The sequence below is a fragment of the Antrostomus carolinensis genome, unplaced genomic scaffold, assembly GCF_000700745.2.
Source record: "Antrostomus carolinensis isolate BGI_N321 unplaced genomic scaffold, ASM70074v2 scaffold366, whole genome shotgun sequence".
Classification (NCBI taxonomy): Eukaryota; Metazoa; Chordata; class Aves; order Caprimulgiformes; family Caprimulgidae; genus Antrostomus; species Antrostomus carolinensis.
The window spans coordinates 1-17435 of NW_010320916.1; the positions used below are offsets into that span (position 1 = coordinate 1).

Sequence of the window (17435 nt, forward strand, 5' to 3'; positions counted from 1 at the left end):
AAAAAAACCCCAAACCAAACAACCCAGGTAGGGCAGGTGCTGAGGAGTCTGTGGGAAAACAGCTCCTGACCTCCAGAGTGCGGTAACAGGACTGTTACCTCCATCTGCTGCCTGAACCGCCTCCAGTGTGCTCAGGTGATTCAAGACTCCACAAGATTGCAGAGCGCTTGGGTTTTTCTGCAGCTCGTACCTGTCAGTCCAGCTCACGTCGATCTAACCACAGCATAGTCACTATCAGGATTTTTCACTGTTTTGAAGCATCACAGTTGTTGTTTGTCACCATCATGTAAAACCTCTGTGTGGGAGTTCTGATCTGCTTGGTGTTCTCCTTTAATACTGAGGGAGCACTGACCTGAAGTCAGTAGATTTCATTTGTAAATGTGAATGCTGTGTGTATATCAGTGTGTGCTTCAGAGGAGGTCTTAACATTGCTAACCAGAGATTTATTCTTTGTATGTTGCACAGGTTAGTTAGTGACAAACAAACCTCTAGGAAAATAGAGATGATTTTAACATCATAAGGAAGTAAGAGCTGAGGAGGGAGTATGAATTGAAAATCATTCTACTTTATTGTTTCAGGAAAGCTGGGAAGCAAAACACAGGCTGCAGCAATCCAGGACATATATGCATCCTCTACCAAATCCAGGAAATTGTGGCAAAATTTCATATTTTGTGAATAAAAGGTTGATCTGTTCAGCATATTGAGGAGAAAATGCCAATTTTCACTGTTGTATGTCACCTAGAGCTAAGCAGTTTCGCAGTGTTGGTAGCTGTTGGGCTTCACTGGGAAGTTTACAAATTTATTTATTTATTTATTTATTTTTCAATCCTAGCTGCCAGGTAGAAAGGCTGCAGGAGAATCTGATTTTGGTAAAAGAGCAAGATAAGCATTGTTACGATTCTCTGCGTTCCCTTGCAGGAAATGATGATGGCCAGTTGACTGATTACATTGGCGTACAGAATACAAGTAATGAAACTGATAATGCACAAAAATAAACTTGGAAGAAAATTGTTGATTGTGTTTTGCTAACTTTCTGGTTGTGTTAAATTTTTTTGGTCAAAATACTATATAAAATTTTATCAGGTAATTTTTAAATTGAAAGGAGTTTGTGTTCACTTTTAATTGTGAAAGGTTTTCTTAGCCTTCTTAATGAAAGAAAGAACAGAGTTTTGATACATTGTTTTCTGTGCATCTTCTGAGTGTATTATCTGCTCTTTTTGAGGGCAGCTGGCTACAATTATTTCTTCTGAAGTTACTCTGTTATGTTATGTAGGATCCCTCTAAAATCTATTTGTCAGGAAAACAGGTTTTTCTTTTCTTGCAGGGAGGGAACCAGCTCTCTGATGTTCTGCAGCTGTTGGAGATTGATCTGTTTTCTTGCCCCTTTGGAATGAAGGATTTGAACCCACATGACAAATGAGTAAAATTCTCCAGTCTCAGCTGGGAATCTGAAAAGATGCAGACCCCAAAGCAGCCTCTGCAGGTTCACCATAAACATCAAACTGATCTCTCTGCGTGGCGAAAAGGAGGGAGGATTGACCCTGAAAAAAGTGTCCAGAATCATCAATCTCCTAAAGATCAGAAAAATTCCAGTAAGCAAGACTCCCTTGAGGAAGCTTTGAGCTACTTTGAGAAAGGTAAGAGCAGTTTAAATGTTAGCTACCTAGGATTGAAAGCATGATAACTAAATTCTTAATAATGATAATAATAAAACTTATCTAATTTTATCTGTTGTTTTCCCTCTTTAATGTCTGAGCTTTGTAATATATATTTAATGTCTTAAAAAAATTTCCTATTTTCTGTTCCTATGTAAAGAATCCAGCACCAACAAAAAGGAATGTATGCAGGGACAGTTTGGAGAGGTTTAAAATAGTTCGTCTTCAGTTCAGAAGTTTGTTTCATCCTTGTGTTTGTTGTCTTTTTTTATTTTTTTCCTAGTTCAAGACCGTGTTTCCCTGAAAAAGAACAGTGTTCTGCAGAAACACTTGACTGCTGTGGAAAGTGTTGCCTCGCAAAGAGGGTTACCCCCTGAAGGATTTGATGTATTGCTAAACGTGGCACTCAGTGGCAAACTTGGTAAAATGTCTATATACTGCTAGCGTGTCTTCTGTGAGTGTTTCTTTCCCCTCTAATCATACCTGCTTGAAATAAGTGTTTATGATGACTGTATTGTTAGGTACTTTAGCATGAAATTAATCTTTCTGGCATGCTTCACTGTGATTTCTGAGTTCATGCTAAAAATAGCCTCAGTTCTTGCTACAAGGGAGTGATACCCAGAAAAGTATCATGGCTTGTTACAAATATTTTTTGGAAAGCTTATTTCCTTTTTTTCATAATTGCAGGCCTCTGGAAGGCTTAAGGTGTGTCCTTAGCAACCATTGCATCTTTTTCTTGTTGTAACTGTTTGTCTAGATTTCTTGTCCCCAAGATCAAAATAATTGAACAAACTGACAGAGTTGTATTAGTGAAACTTGCTAAAATTAAAATATCATCCTAACAATCAACTCAGCCTTGTCAGTGCAGCCCTCATGCTGCTTTCTTAGAAGTGGTGGTGACCATTTAGACTTCTAAACAATGAAATAATCAGTTAAAAAACCCCTAAACTTTCTTCACCCTCCAACCCAAGGAGCACACAGGATTCTTTCCCCATTATAGAAGTAGCTTAGTGCTTTTCTTGATTTTAAAATTGCCAGCTTATCTCCATTTATATCTGTGTATGTTTGGCTGTCAGTCTATCTATTTCTCTTGCTGAAAGAATTAGTCAGTTAATAGTATTAAAAATTTGTGCTACTTCTAGTTGTCTTGCTGAGAGTCTAAAGGATATTTCAGTACTAAAATACTCAATATTCCATTTTCTTTCTTTAAGCTGGAAAGAAATACTTCTCATAATTTTTTGAGGTCCCTACTTGATTCTTGTGCACTATTACTTTAAGCAATGAAGCTCTGAATAATCTTATCCAGAATTTTAACCTAAGTTGCAAAACTGTATCAAAAACCTGGTACATGAGCACCATCTTATTTTAAATTGTTTGTTTTCCAGCTGATACAGTGAATACCCGTTTACTGAAGAGCCTGATTCCAGCCTCAGTAATACCAGAAGATTCTGTGGTTTCATCTGTATCTTGGCTCTGTGTCAGCAAATGCTCAGGCAACATTCAGGTAACTTAGTAAATGTTTACAGTGGTTATTGCTTTTGTGCAGGAATGATGAGGAGAGCTTTTTTGTTTTTAGGAAGCAAAAATGCTGATATTTTAATGTGCAAGGCTCACACATAAGGTACTGTCATTTAGGGAGACTGGCAGAGACACTGCCAGTCTCCACTGCTGGGATGGCAGTGGGAACCGAGGAGCACTTTTAAGTGTGAGTGGAAATTTGCACAGTTCCTGCTTGCCTCGTATCTCTGAATTCCTTGGGAATGGTTTCTCCACCAGTGTTTCTGTGAAATACTCCAGCTATGTGAGGTGTTCTTCACCAACTTCAGCAAGGTATCCCTTTGGCTCTGCATACCTTGGACGTGGCAACGTGACTTCACGTTAGCAAAACAGTCCTTTTTTTGTCTTCACGTAGTCTGCTCAAAGGTTTACATCATGGAATCATTTAGGTTGGAAAAGACCTTTAAGATCCAACCATAAACTGACACTGCCAAGTTCACCACTAAACCATGTCCCTGAGTGCTACACCTACAAGTCTTTTAAATACCTCCAGGGACAGTGACTCAACCACTTCCCTGGGCAGCCTGTTCTAATGCTTGACAGCCCTTTTGGTGAAGAAATATTTCCTAATATCCCATCTAAACCTCTCCTGGTGCAACTTGAGGCAGTTTCTTCTCGTCCTACCACTTCTTACTTGGGAAGAGACCAACACCCACCTCGCTACACCCTCCTTTCAGGTAGTTGTAGACAGCTATAAGGTCTCCCCTCAGCCTCCTTTTCTCCAGACTAAACAACCCCAGTTCCTCAGCCGCTCCTCACAAGACTTGTTCTCCAGACCCTTCCCCAGCTTTGTTGCCCCTCTCTGGACACACTCCAGCACCTCAATGTCTTTCGTGTAGTGAGGGGCGCTCAGATCATATCTGAGGGTTAGCATGTAGAACTGAGCTGCTGCTTCTGTTTTGATAAGGCAGTTGGTGCTCTTGGCAGGCTTTCTTCCACAGCTAAATTGTCCCTGTACCGTTCATCTGTAGCTACCTGCTTGTCCTTGAGAGTGGCATGTATCTTTAATGATTGTGTCTCTTAAATTGGCTAGTGAGTTGTCTGTCTTGCTTTTGCCCATTACTTAATCTAATATGACTTTTTTCCTGTCTGCAGCTGCTTTTTTTAAAATGGCTGATCACAGTGTTTGACTTCATCGACCACAAAGAACAAATTCATGCCCTCTATGGTTTCTTCTTTTCCTTCCTGCAAGATGAGAAGATGGTAAGGAGAGCTGGAGAATGTATGGAATTGACAAAATAAACCTAAATGTTCATTAGTTTATTAATGTTCATTAGCATATTAATGCTACAATTATTTTGGAGTAGTTGTTGGTTAGTGGCCATTTTCTGATGGCTGGAATTTATTTTCTTTTTCTTCATTTTGCATTCTAAGATTGCTGGCTAATTTAGATTCAGCAACATGGAAGTACTGTAGGATGATTTTAGTTTCAGTGCTGTGTAGTCTGGCTGTTTAAACATGTTTCCAGGAATTGCTGTTGTGCCTCACAAACAGAGTGACAGTCTATTCTGTCTAAACTCCCAAGAGTAACTATGACGCTGCAGTCATTTGAAATGGAGCTTAAATAACAAGGAATCAGGAGATTTCTGCTATATGACAACTGTAAAATCAGGTCCTGGAATATTGAAGTGTTTGGATTCAGTTCATATTAAGATGGTCTTGGCAGTCATGTTAGATATGAAATTCTTAATATTCTTTCAGTTGAAGTTATTTTGTGATTAAGAGTTTTAAAATTCCTGAAGTTCTGAGCTATATTTCTTGCAAAGTTTTTAATAGTTTTAGGTTAACATTAGTTATAATATTTTCATAAAACTTTCATAAACATAGGATTTACATTCTTACTGTTTAAAATTGCATTTTCAGGCACGATGGGCCAGTTGGAAAGTGCAGCAGGGTTGGTGTGAAACTGAAATTTAAGACCCTTACATCCTCAACTGTCTTTAGAAGCTCTAATAAATTATTTTGATTCAAAGGTGCCATTCTTTTTGAAAATGTAATTGTACTTTCATTGCTGACTCATGGAATATCTAGATCATATTCCAAAAAACAAGATAGCTTGATTACTACAGGGACTGATCATATTTCTAAATAAAATTGATGTATGTGACATGTAAAAATCATGCTGTCTCCTAAGAGAAGTAAGGTCTGCTCTGCTGCAATGGAGAGGCAGGGGTGACTTGAGGCAGCCAGCTGAATGAAGCAACATTCGCTTGTGAAGCCTGTATGTTGCTTTTAGTGTGTCCTCGTTAGCAGTCTGCACCAGCAGAGTAATTCATTGCTGCCTTTTCCTTGCAGTGCCCCTATGTCTGCCACCTGCTCTACCTGCTGACCAGGAAAGAAAGTGGTGAGTCTATCCACTTGTATGAAATCTGTGTCTATCCACTTTGTTTCTTGCAAAGTTTGCTGCTGCTGCTGCCTTTTCTCCCAATGGAGATAATGCAATGGCAATACCATTTTGTTTCTTACAAGGTTTGCTGCCACTGCCTTTTCTCCCAATGGAGATAATGCAATGACTAGCCAATATATTGCTTTTAAGGCAAGGAAGCATGAGTGGTGGTTCAGCCTGACTTATGCAATGCTTTCTGAATTGGAAACCTGTCTATTAGCCTAGAAATGAGACTGATTGGTTCTGCTTGCTTTGCCATGACTTTCTATAATAAAAGTGATATTACTTCTTTGCCTAAGTGTCTAATAGAGTGGTTTTAAAGTCCATTATGTTCTTAATTGTATTTCTAGTCAAGCCTTTTCGGATTAGGAAGCTGCTTGACCTCCAAGCAAAAATGGTGAGTTTATTTCCAGTCTTGTAGAGTTTGAACTGTGGTTAGTAATGCAGTTTGTAAGACTAATGTCCTTACAGGATGGAGAAGAGTGGCCAGTGTCTCAGGACAAGGTTACACTCGGAATGGTAGCATAAGAGCTTGTCTGTCTTGCATGTGCATCCTTCATTTTCATTTGTGTTTTGTGAGCACGTGCAATGATGTGCATAAAGCTGTACATTTTATGGCTAGGTACAGTAAAATCTCTGAAGCAAGGGGCAGCTTCACTTATCTATTACTATCTTTAATTTTCTATTCATCTTCCTTTTTCAGTATCAAAATGGCTGAGAAATATAAGATTGTAGAGGATGTTGCTCCCTTTTTTGTATGGAAAAAACCTGTAGCTATAATATGGTTTTGGAGCATTTAGACAGCAGAAGACTATTTTTCATAGTTTTGATTGTTAAATTCCTTTTTATTAGAGTTATGACTGAGGAAAGTTCCTTCTTCAATCCCCTTCCTATGGAATTTCATTGACATAGTTTCTGTTGTTCCTTTAGTTTTCAGTTGTTCATCCAGGGTTACTCACTGACATGTAGCTTTAGAAAGCCTTTAGTAATCACTGGGGGTTTTTTTGCTTCTAGAATATCAGTTTCTATATTAAAAACATACCCCACATGTTTTTCCTCTTGTTCTGCTCTTTGACAGGGAGTGCAGCCTCACCTGCAGGCTCTGCTATCACTTTACAAACTCTTCTGCCCTGAACTGGTGACCATAACCCTTCCTGGGAAAATGAAGGTACGGAGTTAGATTTAATCTATTTGGAACCAGTACTTGTGACAGTATTTGTACTGAGCTTTCCATTTAAGCTATAGCATGGTTTAGTGGTGAAGATTAATTCTACTTCCTCTTTTCTCTGAGTAAAATCAGGTTTAGATAAGGATTCCTTGCCTTGTGTTTTGTTTCCTCTTCAGCACAGTGAGATGATTTGGAATGGAATGGTATCTGCCTTTATCCTTATGAGCATTACTTCAATCCTCCTTTTGGTGTTCTTGCTGGTTTTGGCTTGTTTCACACAATGTTCAGTTCTTCAAGAAAAAAGATGTCTTATTTGTACAAGGCATTGTCCCAATTGCTGACTTTCTCAAGTACAAATAATGAAAGTCAGTAACTTTATTTCCACTTGGAAAGCCCATGTCATAGGAAAGAGGAAAAAAAAAAGTGAGGAAAATGTGGTAAGCTCATTTGTCAGAGCCTCAAGGTAACAGCAAAGAATGCCAGCTTTTGGAGAGGCCTATGTGTACACTTAGCCCTTTGACCAAGTAGAATATATGTAGCAGAAACTGAATATATAAAAGAAAATAGCAGCAGGTGAGACCTAAATTCTGCAACAAATTTCCTTTTTTTTCTTTGAGACATTTAATTTTATATGCAGGCAAGTTCTGTTTCTGTAAAAGAATCTGTTTTATTTCAGTCTACTTATGTACTTACAATGCTCTGTAAATTTATACTTTGCATTGTGCTGCACAGGCATCTGTTGGAGAATTTACATTTTCTGGTATGCACAGAAGTGAAGTAAATAACTAAGCAACTAAAACCCAAATATATCTTCAACTGTTTTTATGAACACACTGTGTTAACTTGTATAATAAAAGCTTGACTACTTGGGCCCAAACCAATCTGAATACTTTTGTGATAGTTTGGCACCTGCTTAGGATTTAAAGACTGATTGCAATTGAAGTAACAAAAAATGTCTTGTGTAGAAAAGGTGTTGGGTTCATTTCTCCAGTTTTCTTTTAGCTGTAGTATCTACATTAATTTGAGAATTCGATTACTTACTGAATTGTTCTGTTTGGCAGATATCACTGATGCTGAATTCAGGAAGCTTTCCTAGTAACTTGCATAAGCATACCTTGGTCATGTTTTATTTTAATGTATACTTGAGATTTACTCTATGAATTGATGATTGATCTGAATGAGGAGTATAAATCAGAAGTGCTGGAGATCCCTTCTGCAAAAAGGGATGTAATTTCAAAAGGAAATAAAAGTATAACTGTTAAACTATAGTCAAAAGGTAACGAACCTGAGGAATGATGAGAGTTCTGTGCTGGGGAAACCTGGCCTCTTGATCTGTCAGGCAGAGCTGAGTGTATATACATCACTGTGGTGACATTTATCAGAATAGAAACTGATCTTTCTGTCCGTTTGGCTTCTTGCATAGATGTCTGATTTATGTTTTCAGGCTTACTTTAAGAATTCGGAGGGCCCATGGAAAGCAGCAATCAACGCAGTAAGGCAAAGAAATCAGGAAAACTCTCCAGTGCCCCAGCCACTGTTTGTAGGCACAGCTCAACCTCAGTCACGAAAAAGGGTAGGTTACGGGCCTAGAAGGTGCTAAGCAGCTGTTTTCGTTTATTAATATTGGCAAATAATGTGAGTCAGGCTTTATTTCAGCACTGGGAAGTGTGGAGTAGCTATACAGAAATGCAGCATTCCCATTATAATGAAAGCCTGGATGCTTTTTTTGTAACACAGGGTCTTTATGGGAACACTGGTCACAAGTACACTTGATTGCGTTGGAAACCGAGTCATTGTTATTCGTTTGTGTTTCTTTTCTACAGAAATGGAACAGCCAGTTGATTATACCTGCAAGCAGTAAAACCAAAAATAATTTAGAAGAGGACAGGGAAAAGAACCATGTTGATTTGTACAGCACAAATGAGTCTTTTCCAGTGGAGCAGCTGCAGACTTTTTCTCAGCTCCTACAAAATATCCACCGTCTAGAGGTGAGTCTCAGGAAGGTCTTGGTAAACTCACTGAATGTTTTGAGAGATCAAAGGATATTCCTCTATGCCCTGTTTATAAGTGAATAGTGTATTGGCTACCTAGTTCTGACAGAGCATCTAGTCCTACCTGAGGGTGATAAATGAGTTCTGGAGTTGGTCTTGTTACCAGTAAAAGTATTAGACAACTCTGGTAGAATGAGATTCTCTGTCAATTTGTTGATATAAATACTGAATATTTTTTTTCCTCTTGATTTCTTTTGCAGTTTCCTTCCCAGATGGGTTCAGTGTTAACAAACCCTTTATTGCTTCACTACATGAATTGCATCAAAGATGAATCTGTTTCCCTGAGGCTTTACTATTGGATGGGCCAGACTCTTCAGGAAGGTTAGGAATGTCATAGTACTTTGCATGGTAGGGAGGTAAAGGATGTCAGAGGCTTTTCACCTTTCAATAATGGTACTTTGCTATTCAGATTTATAGTGATGATCACATAGCGTTGAACTACTGGAGGAGAACTGTATTTTGTTTCTGATTGTGCTTATTCTTGCTGGGCTCATATTCAAATACAGCATTCTCTCCTGTTTAGAATGTACCTGGTGTGTGGCTAATAGTTACCAATATGAAGAAGAATTCAAGGACTTCCTGGAAAACGTCTACAAGGCAGAGTGTTTCTTGCAGGTAAGTGCCTGTTTTGTGGAAGCCAAGGGTTTCACGAAGTCTTCCCTTAAAGTATTTTTGGGACTTACCTGTTTCCTGTAGTATCTCTGAGAAGTGACAATGTCTCGAGTAATAAAAGTACATATTCCTGTAACAAGTCAAAATTTTGGAGATGGTCTTGTTTTCTGCAGGAAAAGATAATTTGAGAATGATGTTGAGAATGCTAATTTGAGTGTCTTGGTGAATTGTACAGCAGGAAGGAGGTGCAAGCCTCTTTTTTTTCTCCAGGGTGAAGTGAACATGGCAAGGTGCAGGCACATGTGATGGGTTTTGAATGTTCATCTTCTGCTTTGCAGGAGGGATTTTCTTCCTGTGAAGAGTTCCTGTACAAGAGCCTTCCTCTCTGGGATGGCTTTTGCTGCCGATCACAGGTCCTCAGACTTGTGAGTTGGATTCCCCTCAGCAACTTCTCTGGTATGTGTTGTAGGTCCTTTGGGTGAGGCTGGACAGTGTTTGATCTTGGGGGATAGAATTTGTGCACAGATACCATGCTGCTTTCTCATTTGTTTCAGAAATGAAGTCGCAGCTCTATGATCCCCTGGCACAGCTCTTTTTCACATCGTCCCTTTACTTTAAGGTAATTTAAGTGAGTACAGTGGCTGTTTCCTTCTAGCAGGTATTGCTATCTGCACTTGTGTCAGGTGTAGCAGTCTGAGGGATTATAGGGGGACTTCTTGTGGGGAAGTCTGTGCTCAAATGACAGTAAAATATATACTTATAATGTAACTTCTTTGGGAATTTGAGTGCCTTTAACATATTTTCTTTTTTGACCGGAATTAAACTGGGGCACTGGAAATGAAAAGAACTGATAGTACACAAGACAATATTTGGTTTGTTTTATTGGATTTTTAGCTCAGTATTTGAAACTTGCATTCTCCAGGAGAAGCAGTTCATGAGGACATGCAATTATCTCGCTGCTCTTTGTGGTCTTGAGAGACTCTTGCTATCTTTCCTTGCATATGTCAATCCTCATGGCATTTTTTGTTTAGTATTATTCACTTGTGTAACTGTCATCAGCCTGTTTTCTTTTTGCCTCTTGTAGTGCAGTGTTCTCGAGAGCCTGAAAGAGCTGTTGCAGAACTGGTTAAACTGGCACGTGTCTCATCTGGATTCAGAATCTGACTCTGAAGTCCGTTTTCTGTAAGCTTGTCTGAAATAAATGCAATACAGTGTCCTGTGCATTGTTCACTAGTGTATTTAGATTTATATTCGAGCCCTATTACCTAGCATAAAGGCCAACTAGAAGGTTAATAACACTGTAATATTTCTGCTATATTGTAAGCTACCTTGTCAATCCTGGTCTTTCTCTTTCTTTAAAATTCACTGAAAATTGAAATGTCCAGAAGTCAAAATCCTCATAACACTGGCAGCTGGGTCATGTTTGTAATAATGTTGGTAGCAATATGTTACTGGGTATATTGAAGAGCAAATCCTTGGTGCTGAATGCTCGGTGGGGCAGATGAATAAACTTCAGGGGTTTTTTTTACCAGTTTTCCTTTTTACCATTTGCAAAGAGGTGTCTATAGTAATGTTGGGTCATGTCATTGCTGCAGGAATACCACCCTTTCTGGACTGGTGAACGTGGTGGCTGAACTGATCCACTTTGTTGGATGGATCTCTACTGTTGGGTTGCGTTTGGAAAACAATTCTACTTTGATGTTGTACTTCATCCTGGATTTCTATGAGACCGTATGTATGCTGTTCCTTTTGGCTTTCAAAGTCCCAATACTCTAAGGCTGGCTGCAACTTTGCAGTTTTTAAGCTAGAGCATGAAAACATCTTCCTCATTGTAGTTTACAGAACTTTGTGATTAAATTCAAGAATGTTCCAAACACTTGATAGATCTACAGGTGATAGCTGCTGCGGCTGCATCCATAGGCAGAACTAAACGTGCTACTAGAAAATGGTTGCTCTTAAGTCAGAGGTGAACTTTGGAAAGGGAAGTAACAATATGGCATAACATGCCTTTATAAATACTAACTTACAGAAAATAACAATGTTCAGTTCAATTTCAAATATCCTTAAAAAATTATTTTTTTCCTCAGTTTGTCCTGTAGACAAACTAAGCAGCATCGAAGAGGCTTAGCCCTATTCTCTAGCTTCCTCACATCCTCTCTGTAGATGTGCTTACTGCCATGTGAACTCCAGCCATGCTGTTGTTGGTCCTACAATTTGGATAAAATTGTGAAGAGTTGAAAAAACAATGATAATTCTGGAATCTAATTGTAACTAAAATGTCCATTAGATATGCACAAAACTAGCAGGCAGCAACGTTTGCATAATACAATGTGTTTAAAGTAGGTAAATGCACATTTCATGAGAATCTACAATCATGCACGCTTTGACATGTGATTATTGGTGTTCTAGCAGACAACTAGGATGTGAATTTTTTCTTAACATCTTGCTTTTATGTTCAGAACTCCAGAGACTTCTAAAATCATGCAGCTGAGATATTAAGACTCTAGATTTCTGAGAATATCAGTAATTCAGTTACATACAAATATCTGCCTATAGCATACATGAGATAGCTGTACTGAGGGCAAGGAGCTCTGGCAAACAATCTTTACTGAAAAGTCTTTAGGGACTAAAGCAATTGCTGTGTCTAATTGAACACAATGTAAAAAGTGCCCATCTGTGGGATGACAGGCTGTCACAGCTTCATTGTTTATGGTCTGAGCTGTAGTACACATATTCTTAAACCACTGCTCTTCTGAGAATGATGCATACCTTCCTGAAGAGCATTCCTTTGGGAATATTTACTGTGGCTAAGCTATAGAGAACAGTAATCTGTTAAGTTACAGCAAAACTGCTTTCAATTATTTATCCATACTTTAAGACTGTCATTATAGGTGAAGATACTGTTAAATCTGCAGACATTTTAAAATGTCTTTTTTACTTGAAACTCAACCTTAAATTATAAATATGAGTCTGATAATAAATCATAGAATCATAGAATGGTTTGGGTTGGAAGGGACCTTAAAGATCATCCAGTTCCAACCCCCCTGCCATCAGCAGGGACACCTTCCACTAGACCGGGTTGCTCAAAGCCTCATCCAGCCTGGCCTTGAGCACTTCCAGGGAGGAGCAGCCACAGCTTCTCTGGGCAACCTGTTCCAGTGTCTGACCACCCTCACAGTGAAGAACTTCTTCCTAATGTCTAATCTAAACTTCCCCTCGTTCAGTTTAGAGCCATTTCCCCTTGTTCTGTCATTAACTGCCCTTGTAAAAAGTCCCTCCCCAGCTTTCCTGTAGCCCCTTCAGGTACTGGAAGCAGCTATAAGATCTCCCCGGAGCCTTCTCTTTTCCAGGCTGAACAGCCCCAACTCTCTCAGCCAAAACCCATGTTTTATGGCCATATCATCTTTTCTTAGAGCAAAGCTTTATTATGTGTTTGTGCAATTCTAGCAAGGTCAAACAGAAAGATTTAATTTCCCAATTGGAAGAGATGGATGGTCTGTTTGACTTGCTTTGCCAGCAAACCAGCCTTGGAACAAGGTCAGGTCTAGTGAAATCCCAGCTATGTATATTGGAATGATCTAAAAGATCAGGAAAAAAAAAAAGGCTGCTGTTTTTTTACAGGGATCTGGGTAGATTTGACTCAGCAAGTAGCCTGGCTATACATAAATGGTTGAAGCAGAGGCTGAGGTATGAACTGATGAATGTCTCATACTGAGAAGGAAACAAATGGAATTGCTTCACCCTGGCCTTCCCTCCTAGGTGAAGTTGATGGAGCTGGCTGGATGCAGTGTCATGCTCTCTTTTGCTCTTAGATGCTTCAGGGTTTGTTAATGACAGTAATAATCTGCTTGGATTTGTTTCATTCCTGCAGGTGTGTGACATTTATCTGAAGTACAATCTGCCTTTGTTGATAATGCCTCCTGCTGGAGTTTTCTACCCAGCACTTCTCAGCATGGATTCTGTCAGCTTGAATCAGCTCTGCTACATTATGTACAGGTACTACAAATGGTGTGGGCTGTAGGGACTTCTTGTCTTCTCTTTCAGCCTTTTGGAAATGAAATTACTTTGGTGTAAAATCTGAAAGCTACTTTTTCTTAGCATGCAAGGCAAAGGTGAAAGTTCCAGTTGTGCCCAGCTTTCATGATACAGGATTTTGTAGTTGTAGTGCCTACTTTTTTTTTTTTTTCAGTCTGTTATCCAAAACAGCAGGTTTCTGACCTCTTTCCTTGTATTACTTCCATATCTTTGATATGTGAAGGAAGGAGTTCCCATATTGTTTTGAGAGACCGTAAGTCAGCCAGCTGGAATCACTAGTAGTTAAGCACACAACTTCTCACTCCTGTGCTTTGACCACTAGACTTGAGCTTTTCCTTACAAATTCTGTAACGTGCTGAGCAGGAAACACTTCTGCCACCTCCAAACTCTGTGGGAATTTGGGACTGCCTCGTGCTGCCTGCAGGTCCAAAGACAACACTGTTTAGCTCTCTGCAGGAGCCGCTAACATGGCTGCTGTTCTTGGCCTTGTTAGTTCCAGTGGTTGCATCTGAGAAGAAGAGTAGCCAATTGCTGACAGCTGGCGCAGGGCTCTCCATGTGGCTTTTTCTCTAAGGAATCTGCAGGGTAATTAACATGACAGGATGGTCTCTGGGAAATAAGAGAACCTAGTGCTTATTATATAGAACAACTGTCAAGTTGCATTACTTCCAGTGGCTTCTGTTTCTCTGCTTAGTGAATGAAATTCTCCCTTCTTAAAAATGCACTGCACTTTTCTGCTGATTTTAAGGCTGTATGTCAGTTCTTGTGTATTGCCTTTGTGAAGGTGACTGTCAGTCATGTCTTAATAATTTAAGAGACTATTATTAGTGGGTATCTTCCTACTCTGCCTGGAAAGGGTAGGTCTATGCCAAGCAATAAATCCCCTTTGAATTCTTTTTCATGTCTCTTTTTTACCAGTAATGTTTGATGATCTCTCTTGTGGAGGAAATAAGCTTTCTTAACACATTCCTTTAGCTTTATTCAGTACTGGTAGGTAGCAGAAAATTTACAGGCATCTAACTTTCTCTTCTGTTTGTGGTTTTTTGTTGTTGTTGTTTTGTTTTGTTTTTTCCAGGTATCGAACCAACTTGGTGGCTGCAAAAGAAAATGAGCTGAGTAAAAAGGTATTGTGGACAATTCTTCTGTCTGTTAGAACAGACCTTAGTAAAGAGTTGGGTTGAATGGAGAGGAGGTGTTATGATGGCATTCTTTTAAGGACTGGAGGGAGCACACAACTGCCATTTACTGATTTGTTTTTTTGTCCCTCAGAAAATACTGCAATACAAATTCAGTAGCCAGACATACCAAGAGTACAACCAGTACATAATAGCTATGGTAGGTTGTCTGTGGACATCCAGTGCATTCCAGAAGGATACTCATCCTCAAGGCCTTCGTATGGATGATGAACTGCTGAAGAAAACTAGAGTGCAGGAATTCAAAACCAGCTTTAACATTGTCTACCACCCAGCCATGATGGGCTATGCTGTCCTCTTCCTGCAGCAGGTAATGGTGTAGGCCAAGCTTTGGGCCTTTGGCAGCACCAGCTGTCTTGACAGTTTGTCTAGAGAAGTGTCTCTCAGTGTACTGGCTGACTTGTAGAGTCAACTGAGCTTTCAAAAGCTGATTTGGCATTCTGTGTTTGTGTCAGATCAGCAGCACAATTTCAATAGTCTTTGTTTGCACGATATGAAAGCATGAATGTAACAGTTCTAGATGTGAATTTGTGCTTAGAATCATTTTGAGGATTGAACTAAAATAGCTAAATAGTGAAATAAATAACTAATTCAGTTAAAGCTGCCCAATAGTGCACCCTGCCCCACAAAATGTGGAGTGTCACATAAACATTTAAACTCCAGAAAGTCAAGAAATACGTAATTGAATTGTATACAGGTGCACACTGTAGAACTTTTAGCAGTGCTTTATGGCTCTTGCAGTAGCTTTTGAGAATGGCTTATTAAAAAAGCAATACAAGTAGCTACTTCAAGTACAGAAGTAAGATAATATGGTGCTGCCTTGTATTGTTCTGCTAGTAGTTGTCTTGAATTGCAGGTGCCATCATGTATTCAGTGCAGCTACCGAATAGTGGAGGGAACAGCTTGCCAGAGTTATTGTTCAGAGATTTGCATGCTGCTCTGAGCAATCAGGTTTTGTAGGGATGGATCCCCTATCTAAGGGATGCACAAAGATGCTGTTTTATTGGGAGGAACGCTGACAGACTGAAGGTGTGTGTAGATGTGGTTCCTGGAATGAAGCAAGGGAAACCTGAGGTTAAAGTTGAAGCAAAGAATGCTGGTTAGGAAGGAACACTTCACAAATTTGCTTTCCTTTTATATGCTCAGCATCCTGAATTTAGGTAGTTTGTCTCTTACTGCTGATTAAGCCCAAGTTTTGTCTTTACCAGAAGAGGCTATTTTATTTTATTTTTCTTATATACAACTTATTTTCCTTGTTCTTTCTCCTGTTATAGCAGGATTAGTTTTTCATACCTTTTGTCTAGATTCTTTCCATTCTGAGACTTCCTGATTACTTTTTGTAGCTTTTGTAAATAAAAACAAACAAACAAAAAAACCCAAAACCTTCTGGTGGAGAATTTTTGCATTCTTCCTACTGCAGAACCAAGAAAGAGATTTTGCTTAGTAGCTATCACAGATGTGTCTTAAGACAGGGAAAAATACTTAGCTGCAGTGCCAGCTTTTCTTAAACGCTTCAGTGCTGAGCACCAGAGGGCACTGCTCTGCAGCACACTCGGGGAACACAAGCAATAATCTAAATGTCAGTAGCTTCTCCCCTCTTGCTCTTTCTCCTTGTTGGGAATTATCTATCTAATGTTTTGAAGGGGTAGCTTTTACACTGTGGAGAGACAATAGTTAAAGATACCTGTAGGTGTTCTCTGTTACTATGCTGCAAGAGGGTCACCACATTACCTTGCCACTTGTGGGCAAGTATGATGCTGGAAGCACATTCTGAAGCATGATTAAAAATATCTTAATTTCTTTGCACACCTATAATTCCTGATTTAGGAGGAGACTAAGCAGAGGCCCAGCATCTCTGGACATATTTTTATCTGACTTGATACTGTTTTTATTCCCTCTCCTTAAGGCTTGGCCAGATGATACCACCTTCAATTTCAGTTTAATTAAGGTAAGATTTTTTGTTTTACTGAAGTGAAAACAGGCAATTTTCAGCAGCTGTGTAGAGGAGGATGAGGTGATAATATTCACCAATTCCACAAATGCTCTATAAAGATTTTGAAAGGGGAAAATTCCAGCTGTAGACTTTGGTTCAGTCTGTTGACAGGGCCAAACATGAGGGCATCAACATCTGAGGAGTTATGTATCTAGCTGTCTGTTGGTAGTGGTCTGAGATTTTTGTTTCCTCCATGAATCAGTGCAGTATCAGGACAATGCTGTTTATTGTTCTCTGCAGGCTCCAGAAAACAGTTGTATTTTTGGTGTACTTGAAGCAGAATTTCTGTTACCAATGAACTTGATATTGAATTTCTGAGATGGGTGTGTAGCTTTGTTATAGGTTTGAACAGGGCTCCTCCGCTGAGCAAGTACAGTAGCAGTTTCTTTCCTTTCCTGTATCACAGTGCACTTCAAACCTGATGTGGAGGAATCACCATTAGTGATGGAAGGAAGGCTTTAATATCCATGTTAATTTGGTTCCCAGCATCTTCACTGTTGATCCAATAGACTTTGCTCTTTTTAGAACTGGGATTTGTAAACATCTTCAGTACTAAAAAAAAAAAATAATCATAATTTGTCATGTTCAATCTAAGAATGTGTAATACATCAGTGAAAAGTTTGGGCATTTGGGAACAGGATGTGAGACTGTATACCTGTGAGTATTTACAGACTGGGATGGATGCTGTCAAGCTGTGAGAGGAGATATTTGGAGACCTTTTCATATTGGCCGAAGAAGGAGACAAAGCTATGTCTGCACATCTGACTATTCTTTCTGTTTTTATA

The 17435-nt window shown here is 39.3% G+C and overlaps 1 protein-coding gene across 1 annotated transcript in view; it reads left to right on the top strand.

Annotated features, from left to right (window-relative positions):
• Positions 1-1406: 1406 nt before the first annotated feature.
• CENPI (centromere protein I) overlaps positions 1407-17435 on the top strand; it is a 16159-nt gene continuing 130 nt past the window's right edge. The window contains exons 1-21 of the mRNA XM_010169699.1: positions 1407-1637; positions 1939-2076; positions 3041-3159; positions 4308-4415; positions 5508-5556; positions 5949-5995; positions 6677-6766; positions 8211-8339; positions 8590-8754; positions 9018-9138; positions 9341-9432; positions 9768-9885; positions 9984-10048; positions 10514-10611; positions 11025-11160; positions 13301-13425; positions 14540-14588; positions 14734-14967; positions 16564-16617; positions 17176-17186; positions 17352-17361. Coding sequence (XP_010168001.1) covers positions 1457-1637; positions 1939-2076; positions 3041-3159; positions 4308-4415; positions 5508-5556; positions 5949-5995; positions 6677-6766; positions 8211-8339; positions 8590-8754; positions 9018-9138; positions 9341-9432; positions 9768-9885; positions 9984-10048; positions 10514-10611; positions 11025-11160; positions 13301-13425; positions 14540-14588; positions 14734-14967; positions 16564-16617; positions 17176-17186; positions 17352-17361 — 2139 coding nt within the window. The 5' untranslated portion in view covers positions 1407-1456. The remainder of the gene's footprint in view (positions 1638-1938; positions 2077-3040; positions 3160-4307; positions 4416-5507; positions 5557-5948; positions 5996-6676; positions 6767-8210; positions 8340-8589; positions 8755-9017; positions 9139-9340; positions 9433-9767; positions 9886-9983; positions 10049-10513; positions 10612-11024; positions 11161-13300; positions 13426-14539; positions 14589-14733; positions 14968-16563; positions 16618-17175; positions 17187-17351; positions 17362-17435) is intronic.